The 14,994-nt window shown below is 37.5% G+C and overlaps 2 protein-coding genes across 2 annotated transcripts; both read right to left on the reverse strand.

The window, feature by feature from the left end:
• Positions 1 to 262: 262 nt before the first annotated feature.
• Positions 263 to 10,749, reverse strand: LOC120088185. Its single transcript, XM_039045301.1, has 2 exons — positions 10,529 to 10,749; positions 263 to 482 (listed from the first exon to the last, which is right to left on the reverse strand). Exons 1-2 carry the CDS (start codon positions 10,747 to 10,749, stop codon positions 263 to 265), a joined length of 441 nt encoding a protein of 146 aa, XP_038901229.1.
• Positions 10,750 to 10,761: 12 nt separating this feature from the next.
• Positions 10,762 to 11,777, reverse strand: LOC120088187 (uncharacterized mitochondrial protein AtMg00860-like). The gene is made up of 2 exons (XM_039045302.1): positions 11,645 to 11,777; positions 10,762 to 11,126 (listed from the first exon to the last, which is right to left on the reverse strand). Exons 1-2 carry the CDS (start codon positions 11,775 to 11,777, stop codon positions 10,762 to 10,764), a joined length of 498 nt encoding a protein of 165 aa, XP_038901230.1.
• Positions 11,778 to 14,994: the final 3,217 nt, after the last annotated feature.

Here is a 14,994-nt window from a genome sequence, read left to right on the forward strand (position 1 = left end):
TCAAATTCTGTGGTAGATGTCTCAGCTTCATCCTCAAGCCTCTTCTCCTTTTGCATAAATTTATCCTCTTCTCTAAAGATGATGTCTCTACTAATTTTGAACTTTCTCTCTACTAGATGCCACATTTTAAATCCTTGGACTCCCTTTTTAAAGTCTACAAACATGCACTTAGTAGCCTTGGTTTCAACTTTCCCTTATTTTGATGAACAAATCCTACACACCTAAAAACCCTAAGGTTGTCTAGATTAAGAGGATGTTTAGTCTACTTCTCTTCAGAAGTAAATAGCTCTAGAGATGTGTAAGGGCACTTATTCAAGGTGTAAATAGTGTAGGCTATAGCTTCTGCCCAAAAGTTTTCACTTAGGATAGCATCAGAAAGCAAACATCTTACCCTTTTCATTATAGTTCTGTTTAACCTCTCAGCAAGCCCATTTTGTTGAGGTGTGTACCTCACAGTCCTATGCCTAGTTATACCATTCTCACTACAGTATTTGTCAAAGTCCACATAACAAAATTCAAGCCAATTGTTAGTTCTAAAGTATTTTAACCTTTTAGATGTTTGTGATTCTATCATAGTTTTCCATTCTTTAAACTTCCCAAAGACTTGGTCCTTAGTTTTAAGGAAGTATATCCAACTTTTCCTAGAAAAATCATCTATTAAGGTTAGAAAATACCTTGAGCCACTAACATTTGGTGTAAGAGATGGTCCCCATAGGTCAGAATGAATATAGTCCAGTATTCCTTTGGTGGTATACTAAGATTTTGTGAAACTCTGTCTGGTAGCTTTCCCTAAAATACAATGTTCACATAGAGAAAGATGCTCGCTGATCCCTTTGGCTAGTATACCCTGTTTAAACAGTGCTTGCATCACTTTTCCACTGATATGGGATAGTTTTTTGTGCCACAAATCTGTCTCTATCAAATTTGCTATTGAAACAGTGTAGGCACTAGTCATCATCTCACTCATCTTACTATGTAGAGATCATTAACTTTTTCACCAACCAAAACTATCTTAGAATCCTTAATCACTTATAGGATTCCATCCTTTCTTATGCACTTACACCCAGTGGAGTTACACATACCCAGAAATATTAAATTTCTCTTGAGTAAAGGTACATGTCTCACATTTCTAAGAAGGTTGATTGATCTATCCTTTAGCTTTAAAGATACTGAACCAACCCCTTTGATTTTGTAGACTTCATTGTTTCCCATGTACACAAATTCTCCATCCACATCCCTGTAGGTATTAAACCGAGGTCTAAAAGGTGTCATATGGTAGATACACCCAAAGTCATGTACCAAGTCATGCTTCCCAAGAGGACTTATTTAGTTGGTTATGTTTCTAGTAGAGGCTAAAGCATCATAATAGAAATAGAACCCTTCAACCACTGAGGCTTCTGGCTGTTTTCTTTTTTTATCCTTCTTATTTTCCTGATTTTTCTGTTTTAAATTGTAACAATCCCTCATTAAGTGTCCTTTCTTACTATAGTAATTACATCTCAGTTTGGTTTTTGGTTTATGCTCTTCACCAGACTGATTCTTAGTCCCTTTAGAATGATTCTCTTGTTCTTGCCCTTGACAAATAGCCCTTCTGCACTAGGTTGTTCCTTTTTGTCTATATGAAGCTTAAACTCCCTAGTTCTCAATGCTGAAATAATGGCATCAGTGGTGACTGACTCTCTGCCATATTTTAAGGCATTATTTACCTTCTTATAGGTTTTGGGTAGAGAGTTCAACAAAATAAAGACTTCATTCTTATCACCAATCTTTTCACCAAGTCTCTTGAACTCAGAAACTATCTTTTTAAACTCATCCAAATTGTCTGATAGTGTTTTAGCAGAATCTATCTTAAATTTGAAGAATTTTTCCCTTAAAAATATCTTGGTAGGCAGATCCTTAGTTGCATAGAGACTTTCCAATTTGACCTACATTTTGTAAGTCGTGTCTTGATCGATCACCTGTCTCAAAATACTAACACTAAGATTAAGAACTAAAGTTTCATAGGCCGTAAGTTCCATATCTTCCCTTTCTTGAGTTATTAACATAGCAGAGTAGATGGGTCTAAAAGGGCTCTATGGGCTTTCTGTTATCCAAGAATAGCTTTGATTTTGGCCTTCCATAGACTAAAATCACCCTTTCCTCAAACTTTTCTATTTCAAATCTAGAAACAATCACTATCTTCAAAAGAATGCAAAGAATGGTTTTCTTGAGTATCTTGATGCTTCATGATTTTTTATCTTGATGATCTTTAAAATGTTCTGATACCGGTTTTATTGGGCTATACTTCTTGTGTAGGCCCAATTCAATCAAGATCAATCCTTAGTTGGTGAAGAAAAGGTTGAGGAAAACTCTGTTTCTTCACTGAAGTTCTCTCTGTTTTTCTCTCTTATTCGAAAAGCGCTATTATTTCTTCGATGGGTGTCTACTCATTACTCATTGAGTTTCTACTCGTTACTCAATGGATTTTTTCTTCTTTCCTTGATGGAATTAGATGAGTATTAATCTTTACTTGATGCTATTCAATGAGTATTAATCGTTACTCGATGCAACTCAATACTTTGAAAATGTTGTGATTTGATTATAAAATTGTGTTTTTATTGATTTATAGAGAAACATATGAAGATTGAAGAAGAAGATAAAGAGAAGAAGAAGAAGAAACACGTAAAGTTCCATGGTACGGCCAGTAAGATGAATTCTCTTACAGCAGTTGTAGTTTACAGAAAAAATAGAAAGTATGATGAATTCTCTTTCTTTTGTTCTGATCAGTGGTATTTATAACACATATCATCTGACCGTTATAAGATATAAAGTTTGTTACGTAAACTAAATTAGGTAAAAAGTATTTGTGTCAATGTTTTTACAAATTATGCTTTCACCAGTGAGTGCACGGGGCAGCTGCAAAGCTAGGCTCTATTTCTCAAGAGAACTCTTCCATGAAATGCATTTTGCGATGTTGCGCTACGTGCTCGCTCAAGGGCTGTTTTGTGACGACACTATGCAAATTTTTATAAATACTAGGTCCGATTTTATGGTAAATGATTCCATCAAGTATTCTGCCTCCAGCCACTATTCTTTGTGATTTCCTATCCTTTTCTCACCTTAGGATAGTTTTAATGATTAGAAGCATGTTTCCATCGATCATGAAGCCGATTGTTGGTTTGGGTATTTGTTCTAGTTTGGGTTGTTAGAATTTTTCCCTTTTCATGTAAACTTGTGAGGATTTAAATTTGGTTTTTATATGTTTATTGATTTCTATCATGAATTTATAGATTATGATTTCTAGTCTAGCAATTATTTGATAAACGTATTGTGGATGTTAAATTGATAGCTATGGATTCATCTACAACACGTGACATGTAATTGTATTTTAATTCAACTGTAATAAAAGGTTAAGTTAGTTTGTGAACTATTGTTTGTGACAGTGAATATTATTCTAATAAACCTAGAAGAAATCATATGAATATTATTTAATCAAGACTTTTTCGGTTAGATATTCAGCTTAACTTTTCCTTGGAACTTAATTAGGCCAATTGGATTTGTATGCTTTCAATCTATTCAACTTGGACTAATTAGATATTTAGGTCAGTTAATCAGCTTTTCTAATTAATTAGATTAAGTGCAAACAAATAATTGAAACGAAATAAGGAAAATTCTTTGATCAAGTATATTGGATTGAAGAAATCCAAATTAAACCCAAGCTACGTATTGTTCTCATTGATTACCTCAACTTGCTCTCTTTACTTGCTTGTAAATTATTTTCTTGCAACCAAATGAACTCAATTAGAAATTTCACCCCTCAATTACCTCGATTGTAGACGTTTTATTAAAGAAATACGTTCCCTTTGTTCAATCCGTGCTACCACTACTGCATTTTTTGATAGAAATAGAGCTCTTCGATCCAGAATTGGCAACAAATTTTTGTTGGTCAACTACGGGCTTAATTTAATGTATTTTGCCCATTTTCCAAGGAGTCCTTTCAATTAAGGTTAAAATGCATTTCTCATCTCTGAGATTTGAAATTCGTGTTGGTTAGATTTTAAAGTTTCAAAATAAATACTTTAGATTAGTATTTAAAATTATTCTATAGAAAGTTCTTGATTTAACTTTAACTTGACAAAAGGACCATTATACGTTTACGTGGATAGGATGACAAATTATTTATATTCGATTACTTTGCAATTTGTTAAAAATTAACTAAAAATGTAAAGAGAAGTCATTCAAAATTACTTTTTGCATCTTCCAATAAGCCTTAATCATCTTTCTCCCATATCCGTCATAGTATAGGCAACCCATTGTTGTAGAATTGTCATCATCGTTGATAGGTGAATTGCCGGTCCAAGTCCAGTCACTGTCGCAACCTAGTGATACATGAAAATTCAAGCACATACTCCCTTCTTCTATGTGAACGTCTGAATTTATGCATAGAAATATGCATATTTGATTAATTAATTAACTGTTTTTTTTTTCTTTGGTTCAATCGTTGAGAGGAAAAGATCTTTCACAACTGTTTCCATTATGGAAATGATGATTTGATTACTCAACAAATATATAACAACTCTTGAGTCAATAATGGCGAATGAAGATCATTCGCAAAGATTTGATAGATTCTGATAAAGAAAATGCAATGAGAAATTTTTCCAAACGCTCGAGGAAGAAGATGGTATTAGTTCATACTACAATAGTAACCATAAATGTATTTACCTAGAAATTCCTTAATTCTCTCAAACTGAAAGAGGTTCGATAGGTGTAAATGTACATGTCAAATTACAATATAAATTAAAATAGTCCAAGACCATTTTAGCTATTGTAGAGATTGTTCAAATTTTATTTAAGAGACCGGACGTGAAGATATCCTAACCTAAAAAAAGTAAAAAATGGCTATAAACTAGATGGAATCCAAGTTAACACATATCTTAGGGTATCAACTTCATTAATGGACTAACTGAATTAATTCTCTAACCCTTAAATCAAAATAATGTTAGTTAAAGAACTACAACCCTGCGTATCCTCTCTCAAGCTCAACTCTTTTTCACATCTAATCGCTTGCAATTATGTAGCTAAGCATGATATTACAATTCTTCACTATCAATCTTAACTTGCCTATGACACTTTCGTGCATAGTTGATCAACAATCTAACAAATTAGATTTGATCCAACACGTCCTCGCTCAAGAATGGAATTATGTAAACATTAATCAAACATTGACCCAATGCTCGAAATCATTAAAAACAATAATGGTGCAATGAGATAACATATATATAAATCTATCTAAGAATAATCAAATAAGCTTTATAGTCCACAACTAAATCAAAACTCTAGAAATAACAAACTCAATCACTTATTCCTGCGGTAGAAATATAGACAATCTAAAAAATATCCATAACGGGGAACTCAAAGGCAAGGAAAAGAAAAAGAAACAAGTGAAGCTCTTGACTCTCGTCCTCAAACTCGTGGTTGTCCTTGTTACTTAGAAATTGATGAATGAATGTTTCTTATCTTAGGCACACAATAGATGCACGCAAGATACAAATCCATGTGATACTACTTCTAGATATGCGTTGATTAACAATGTTCTTGTAGTATGCTGTGCCTTGTCACAAATTTCCTTGCATTGAAACCAAGTATAATTTCACCACAAGTTTCTCGGTGTGATCCGAGGTCAAACACGGGGACTGTTTGATGTTATTGCGTTATGCTTGTGATACATGTGACCAGGGGTTTTCAATTAATAAAAGTTGTTGTGTACAAGAATATAAACATGTGATAAAGTAAAGTAAAGCGGTAAAGATACGATAATAAAATAAATTGCGTTAAAGTAAATCTAATCTTAGATGATACAAAATACAGGTTTCATGATACAAGATACTGAGGTCAATGCTAACTGTGAAGATATACAAAAATCGTGTTATGCGGTAGCAAGTCTTATGTGTGAAATAGAAAGAGAAAAGATAATTAGTACAAACATCGCAAGTTCCTTAATTGCATTAAAGGCATAAATACGGTTCCGCTTTTCCCTTGACGTACACCTCTTGGTGATCAGTCGCACTCCCACATCTCTGTGGCGAAACAGGGACAAACGTGATGAATGCAAGGTTACTTCCATCTCTAGAAGTACTTCTTGGTTTTAGTTTTACACATTCTTCTAACTTTCCACTTTCTCTCTCGACATCAGAAATGGACATCTTCACTTCTGCTCTCATAGATGAAGATGTTGTTTGCATGCTTTAGCTAAACATTCTTATTTCTTCAGCACAGAGTAAGTTACTGTTTAATTCATATTAATTACTAAGGGATTAAGAAGACCTTTATGAAGAAAACGATAAAACAGAGGAATGAATAGAACAGAGAAGGGAATATGAAAACGATCGAGACATTCAATATTTCTATCCAGCATCTGATACATGATTTGTTGAATGAAGAGATTAAGAAGTGAAAATACGGGGAATGAATAGAGTTAGAAACAAATACAATAATTCGCCAACGTCTTTTGGCACCGATCTGGATGGAGAAATTTGCTTGCCAATGTGAGATGGATCGTGCGGACGGATGAGCTTCCCTCTCAGGCTTGCTCAACACGTAGCAGGGATCTGAATATAGAGCCTCGTGGCGGGGATCTGGTAGAATAACACTGAGACTCACCTCTCGCCTTATCTCTTTTCTTCTCGGATTTATTCGATCAGTACTCAGCTCAGCCTCTCTCTCAGTAATTTACCAGCAATTAGCCCTTGTATCAATTATTCTCATATTAAGTATATCTTTCTTTGAATTTTATGGGGTTATTTATAGGTGAAAAGCTTTGACTCTTAGCTTGTAGACCCCACTTCTTGTTATGGAATTTTCGGAGATGGAGGAATAAATATTCCTTCTGTTATGCAATCAGACCGTCAAATCTGCATAACGGTTAGTTGTACACGTGTCGCAATCCTCCGCCTTTGTGTTTGCTCATTTGTATCTTTCCATCGGTTGCTCGCATGCAGTGTTGTTTTTAATTACCGCATGCGGTTGAAATTTAGCTCGGGATTGACTGTCACATTGCACTGTCATTGCGTTAATCGTCTCTTCATTGTTAATTGACTGGCGCAATGTAACAGAGAAGCATTGTTCCATTTCTCATTGAACCTTGATCGCAAGCGGTGACTTGGTTTCCTGCAAAACAGGTAAAAATATCCTCTTCTACCATCTTGACGATGTTAGTAGGTGTAATTGCATCAATTCATAATTATTATATTTCTGAGTTAATTTTCATACAATCAATGCAAATTTTCTCTCTTTTGGCTACAATATCTGAATAAGGCAGTATAAATAACTTGTATTTCTACAAGTTATCACACTTCCAAATTAGATATATGCTTGTCCTCAAGCATATCTTCTACTAAGGAAATAATGCTAAATTCCTCTCCTAATTTTTACGTCGATTGGCTGCTCCGAATGTTACACTTAGGCACATTTCTTAACAATGAAATTTCCTTATATCCTTGCTAATTCTGCACAAAACCCTACTTTATTCTTCTATATAACAAAATTCTGCTCAAAGATGCTTTTCTAATTTTGAAAATATAATGTTTATCTCTTCTTTGTCAAAACAACTTGATATGTCTATGTGCAGTGGTCAAACTTTGCGTTATTTATTAGAGACCGTTGGTCATGGTTACACTCTTCGTTTTGGTTTGTTCCCACAGGTGTCACGCGAACATCCAACTACGGTTGTGTGCCAATTTCAACTTTAACTCATGATATTCAGAAGAGTTGTCTCTTGCATTCTTTTATTTCTTTTCTCTTATTTTCCTTTTTTTTTCCATACTGCGTTTTTCTTGGAAACCCACCTTCATTTTGACTTGCTCCTACGGGTATTATACGAACATCCAACTACGAGCAGGCTTCTTTCACAACTAAACTCTTATCAGGTTGGGAACATTTTTAAGGTTTTCCCTTGCGCTAACATTGGAGTTTGCCATAAGAATTTTTTTTTTTAATGAAATTGAAAATGAACGCATTTTCTTAATCATCACATATTCTTGATCTTATCTGCTCAGACCTTCCCCACCCCCAAATTTAAAGATAAGCAAGGTGCTCATTGCGTTGTTTGGATAGACTAGACAAACACTTAGAATAAAAATTTCAAGAAAGAAGGTTTGAGCAGAACTTTGAAAGATAAAAGGTAAAGTACTGCTAAACTAAGAATTAACTAAGTGTTGGTCAGAATTTACAAAGTATGGGAAATATTTCTAAGTATAAACATATATTACATCATGGCGATGCAATGAATAATGCAAAAGCAAAAGATCAGAACATTGCAAATATTGACAAAGGATGATAAAGAAAAAGGCACAAGCAGAAAGGAGTGAATATCTACTCAATTGTATTGAATATTAACAAAGTATACAAAGAATTAAAAATTAACGCAATACAAAAATTGTGCCTATACAAAGAATCAAAGAATTTCGTTAACTTTTTAAATTTGATTTAGATAGATGCAAGCTAGAATTTGACACCCTGCTTCTAATAACGCAAATACATTTTTGCTAAGGACGGGCAACAACCCTGCAACACACCCCTAAACTAAACACATTTCTGGAGGATACCTCGACATAGTGCATTTAGCTAAGGACGGACAAAGGACACATACGCGCGCAACACACCCTTCAACGCAATGTATTTGGGTGTAATGGACGCAAGGTGTCTCTTATTAACTCACAATGCACCCATCATCACATTACATACTAATTTCCCTTCCTTTTATGTCATCAAAAATGCAAGTCGAAAAGACTTTGCAGTGTCTAATGTTTCATCCAATCATTCACAAAAATTAAAGAACAGCGCTACTAATGTATATAAATTAAAAGAATTAAGCATGACATGAAAAATCAAATTGAAGAGAATTATCGAATACATCAAATGCTACTTCTGAAAAGCAGTAAATAACATGATTTAGAAAGCAATAAAAGAAAACTGTAAAGAAAGCAAGTAAACATAGATAGGGATGCTAATTGAAAGAAGTTCTCAAAATTATCGTAATCATTTCCCCCACAAGCGGTTTAATCCTGCTTGCCCAAGTCAATGGTGTCCATGCGTCGCTCGAAGTCGCCTCCGTAGTACGGCTTAATCCGTTGACCATTGACTTTAAACGCGTTGTTCCCGTCTAAAGTTGTTAGTTCTACTGCTTCGTGAGGAAAGATAGTCTTGATTTTGAACGGCCCAGACCAGCAAGATTTCAACTTTCCTGGGAAAAATCGCAAACGAGCGTTAAATAGTAATACTTGTTGACCTTCGGTGAATTTTCGATCATTTATGCAGTCATCATGCCACTTCTTGGTTTTCTCCTTATAGATCTTGGCATTTTCATAGGCCTCCCTTCGCCATTCAACCAACTAATTCAATTGTAGCTTCCGAACTTTTCCCGCACTTGCTAAATCAAACTGTAGCTTCTTGCATGCCCACATCGCTTTATGTTCCAACTCGAGTGGCAGATGACAAGCCTTTCCAAAGACTAGGGCATACGGGGACATATCAATTTGTGTTTTATAGGCAGTCCTGTACGCCCACAGTGCTTTATCAAGCTTGGGTGACCAATCCTTCCTGGAAGTATTGACTACCTTCTCCAAGATAGTTTTCATTTCTCTATTAGAATTCTCTGCCTGCCCATTAGTCTGTGGGTGATAAGCAGTCGCAACTCGATGGCTGATGTTAAATTTAGTCAACAGGTTGGCAATTATGTGGTTGATAAAATGAGAGCCCTTATCGCTGATCAAGGCCCGTGGTGTCCCATATCGAGCAAAAATATTCTTCTTAAGAAACTTCGCGTTGTGGCCGCATCATTCTTGGCACATGTGATAGCCTAAACCCATTTTGATACGTAATCAACCACAACCAAGATATAGTGATGACCTTCTGATGGTGGAAACGGCCCATGATGTCAATTCCTCAAACATCAAATAATTCCACTTATAAGATTGATGTCAATGGCATTTCATTTCTCTAACATATTCCCCGTTCTCTGACATCTGTCGCATTGCACAACGTGGGCTTGGGCATCCTTGAACAGTGTTGGCCAGAAATAGCCACACTGTAGGACCTTTGCGGCAGTCCCCCAAAGTGTCCTCCCTATGGAGACTCATGACAAAGCTCTAGGATGTGCTTGACTTCGTGCTCAGGAACGCACCAACGTAATATATGATCAGGACCAAGTCGATATAGGAATGGGTCGTCCCAAAAATAAAATTTGGCATTATGTCTTAGCTTATTCTTCTGCTGGTAAGTGTAGTCATCTGGTATTTGACCGCAAACAATGAAATTCACGATGTCCGCATACTAACGAACATTAATTCCTATTGACATCAGCAGCTCATCAGGGAATCTTTCTTCAATATCTTTTTCATTACCTTGAATCTTGCAATTCTCCAGTCTTGACAAATGATCTGCGACTTGGTTCTCGGTGCCCTTCCGGTCTTTGATCTCTAGGTCAAACTCTTGTAGTAGCAACACCCACCGTATAACCCTTGGTTTTGCATCCTTTTTTGTCATCAATTACTTGATCGCAGAGTAATCCGTATACACCACAACGTTTGTTCCGATTAAGTATTGTCGGAATTTCTCCAGTGCAAATACCAATACAAGCATTTCCTTCTTTGTAGTTGTATAGTTCTCTTGCGCATCATTCAACATATTACTTGTATAATAAATAGGATGCGATACCTTGTCCTTGCGCTGACTTAACACTGCACCCACAGCATATCCGCTTGCATCACACATCAACGCAAATGGTTACATCCAATCCGTCGCAACCAAGATGGGTGCAGTGATGAGCGCATCTTTTAATGTGTTAAATGCTTTGGTGCCCACGTCATCAAAGTTATATTCTCGGTCAGCTTCAAGGAGCGCACTTAGGGGCCTTGTGATTTGGGAGAAGTTGCGAATAAACCTTCTATAAAATTCAGCGTGTCCCAGAAGGCTCCTAAGTGTTTTCACGTTCACTTGTGGGGATAGCTTGGAAATTGCGTCGATCTTTGCCTGATCGACTTCCAATCCGACCTTAGAGATTTTGTGACTCAGAACTATTCCTTCATCCACCATAAAGTGGCATTTTTCCCAGTTCAGAACAAGATTTGTTGTCACACACTCTTCAAGACCTTTTCAAGGTTAGATAGACAGAAGTCATAATTACTGTCGAAGACTGAAAAATCATCCATGAATAACTCGACTGACTCCTCCAAGTAATCTCAGAATATTGTCATCATGCATCGTTGGAAAGTGCCTGGCGCATTGCAGAGTCCAAACGGCATGCACCGAAATGCAAACATACCGAATGGGCATGTGAAGGTTGTCTTGTCTTGATCCTCCAGCGCAATTGCTATTTAGTTGTACCCTGAATAGCCGTCAAGAAAATGGAAGAATTTATTCCCCGCAAGTCTGTCTAGCATCTGATCAATGAACGGGAGTGGAAAATGGTCCTTTTTAGTGGCCAAGTTTAACTTGCGATAATCCATGCAAATTCTCCACCCCATAGTCGTTCTTGTGGAAATTAATTCATTCTTATCATTAGTGACAACTGTCATCCCCCCTTTCTTTGGAATACACTGTACTGGGCTCACCCAGCTACTATCAGATATCATGTAGATAACTCTTGTGCCAGCCACTTCACTATTACCTTCTTTACGACCTCCCTCACAGCCGGGTTCAAGCGACGTTGCCTTTCTACCGATCCTGCCATTCCTTCTTCCAGATGAATCTTGTGCATACAATACGAGGGATTGATTCCTCAAATGTCTGCCAAGGTCCATCCTAAGGCCTTTGCGTTATTTCTTAGGATCTGTATGGTAATGTGTTCTTTCTCCTTACTCAGTGATGCAGAAATGATAAATGGTAATGTGTTGTTACTTCCTAAGTAAGCATACTTAAGATGCACAGGCAATGGCTTTAACTCTAGCACAGGTGCCAAAGATCACTTAGTGCATTGTGATGTCCGTTCAGATAACTTGAGTGGTTCAAAATTTGATTCCACAAGAATCGCAACGCAATCCTCCTCCAATATTGCGCCAATTCCAAGATCTTCTTCCTCCAGCTCCTTCAGGGGTTCGTGCCAACGTTCTTCCCGCAGTTCCTCAATATATTGGCAATTTTTCATGTCACCTGGGTACTTCAACGCATTGAACACATTGAATTTCTCTTCCTGATCGTCAACCCTGATGGTCAATTCCCCTTTCTGCACATCGATCAGTGCTCGCCCTGTTGCGAGAAATACCCGACCCAGGATGATAGGGACTTCTCTGTCAGCTACGTAATCCAGTATGAAAAAATCTGTCGGAAATATAAACTTTTCCACTTGCACAAGTACATCTTCTATTTTACCCTCCGGATGCTTTATTGATCTATCGGCCAACTGTAATGTGATCGTGGTTGGTAGCATTGCCGATATCCAGCTTCCTAAAAATCGATAAGGGCATTAGATTTATGCTCGCCTCTAAATCGCACAGTGCATTCCCGACCATCTTCCTTCATATCGTGCAAGACAATGTAAAACTCCTAGGGTCCTTCATTTTAGTGGGGATATTGTTTTGAAACAACGCACTGCATTCATACGTTAATGCAACTGTTTCATTTTCCCCAATCTTTCTTTTATTGGCTTGGATATCCGTGAGAAATTTTACATAACTCGGCATCTGCTTTAGTGCTTCTATTAAGGGAATGTTAATGTGTAGCTTTCGGAGAACATCCAAAAACCTCTGAAATTGTTTGTTATCATCTTTCTTCTTCAGTCTAGATGGGAAAGGCTGAGGATCCCGTCTTTCTTCTTGTTTAGTTGGTTGTTTGCTGAGGTCTTGTTCTTGCTGTGTTTCATTATCTAGAGGTTGAGTTGATTAAGAATTCAAGTCTTGAGGAGCTTCATCTTTTGTAGATGAACTTGCTTCTGAACTGGTAATTTTTCCACTATTAATTGATTGATCATCATCAGCAGTCAAATCTACTGGTGTTGTTGTTGCATCTGGTACTGATGGCATAGGGGCTGTTGTTCTGCCACTTCTCAATGTAATGTTTTAACGATGATTCCAGAGACGAGGTGCTGCAAGAGGTATCATATACGAACGGTTGGTCGCAGGGTGGTATATCTTAAGAATTNNNCAGTCAAATCTACTGGTGTTGTTGTTGAATCTGGTACTGATGGTATAGGGGCTATTGTCCTGCCACTTCTCAATGTTACTGCGTGACATTGTTCTTTACCTCGCTGCCCCGATGCTCCTGAGTTGTTGTGCCGCATACCAGGTGCATTCTTCTTTACTTCCCTCGCAAGCTGATCTATCTGCTCTTCCAGTTTTTTAAGGTTGTCAGCTTGCGATTATCTCATTACCTCGCTCTTTTCAATGTAATGTTTTAACGATGATTCCAGAGACGAGGTGCTGCAAGAGGTATCATATACGAACGGTTGGTCGCAGGGTGGTATATCTTAAGAATTACCTAGGTTGCAGTTCATAGTAGTGAAGACCGGAGGGTTGCCTCTATCCCCTTATAAATGTTCTAATAGAAACTATGGCTATCCTGGTTGTGATTCCCATCCCAACTTGAAGTTAGGTGATCCCACCAGCCAGGGTAGTAGATGTTGCCAAACGATTCATCATAGACAGAATATACGGATTGTTGATTCCATGGTCAGACTTCTACTGGATGTCCCTCCCCACATTGGATGCAATTCATTGCGGCCACGTGAGTCACCGCATTAACTTGCGATGATCCTTGAGAGAGAGTTCTCTATTGATTAGCCACCTTTCGGAGGAGCGAGGTCATTGTGGTCATTTGATCGACTAGTGCGCTCATTGTATCAGTTGACACATCAGCACTTTCTACTCTTTCTTGCTCTAGACCTCTTACCTCGAGCCCAGTATCAATCCACTCATCAAAATGTCGCGAGATGCGATCCAAGATATTTTTTGCTTCCGTATATGATCTGTTCATTAATCTTCCTTCTGCGGAGGCATCGACAACTGCTTGTGTTGATTGGTCTAAGCCATTGTAAAAGGTTTCCATCATAATACTATTGGGAATCCCGATATGCAGACAGCTCTTCACTAACTATCAGAATCGCACCCAGGCAGTGCTCAAGGTTTCATAACCCTTTTGCTCAAAATTCAACACATCCCTCCGTCTCCTTGTGTTGACGACTGGAGGGAAGAATCTGGTCATGAACCTATCCACCAACTATTCCCATGCTTTGATCTCATTCGGCTCTAATGACTGAGCCTACCTCTTTGCTTCATCCCACAGTGTGTACGGGAAAAGATATAACCTAAGTCTTTCTTGAGTCACATCAAGCATGGAGAATGCGCTGCACATGTCTACAAAATTCGTCAAATGCGCATGTGGGTCTTCTCCTTGTAATCCTCCAAATTGACCCATATTCTGAATCATCTACAGCATGACTGGTCTGATTTCAAAGCATACATTCTCCTCAACCGTTTGTCTTGAGGTTCCTGGTGAGAAGTTTTAAAAATCTGGCGCTGCATAATCTCTCATTGGGACATCATGATCAGTAGCAAGAAATATGGAGCCTTGCACTGGCCCATTTTTCCTTTGATTCCCTGCGGGAGCCTCGTTATTATTAGCCATGCTTCTTCACCACTTACTTCGGCTCTTATGAATTCTTACACGAATAATATACTTGATCTCTGGGTCCATTTAGAATTTCTGGATCACTCCAGCACTCATAAGCCGTCATACTGTTCTTCGCGTTGAACAGCCAGTACAAAGAGATATGTCCTACGAAATACCACAAAATACTTAAACAATAAACCGTTAACTAATCCCCGACAACGGCGCTATAAACTTGTTACTTAGAAATTGATGAATGAATGTTTCTTATCTTAGGCACACAATAGATGCACGCAAGATACAAATCCATGTGATACTACTTCTAGATATGCGTTGGTTAACAATGTTCTTGTAGTATGCTGTGCGTTGTCACAAGTTTCCTTGCATTGAAACCAAGTATAATTTCACCGCAAGTTT

Source organism: Benincasa hispida, chromosome 10 (genome assembly GCF_009727055.1).
Source record: "Benincasa hispida cultivar B227 chromosome 10, ASM972705v1, whole genome shotgun sequence".
NCBI lineage: Eukaryota > Viridiplantae > Streptophyta > Magnoliopsida > Cucurbitales > Cucurbitaceae > Benincasa > Benincasa hispida.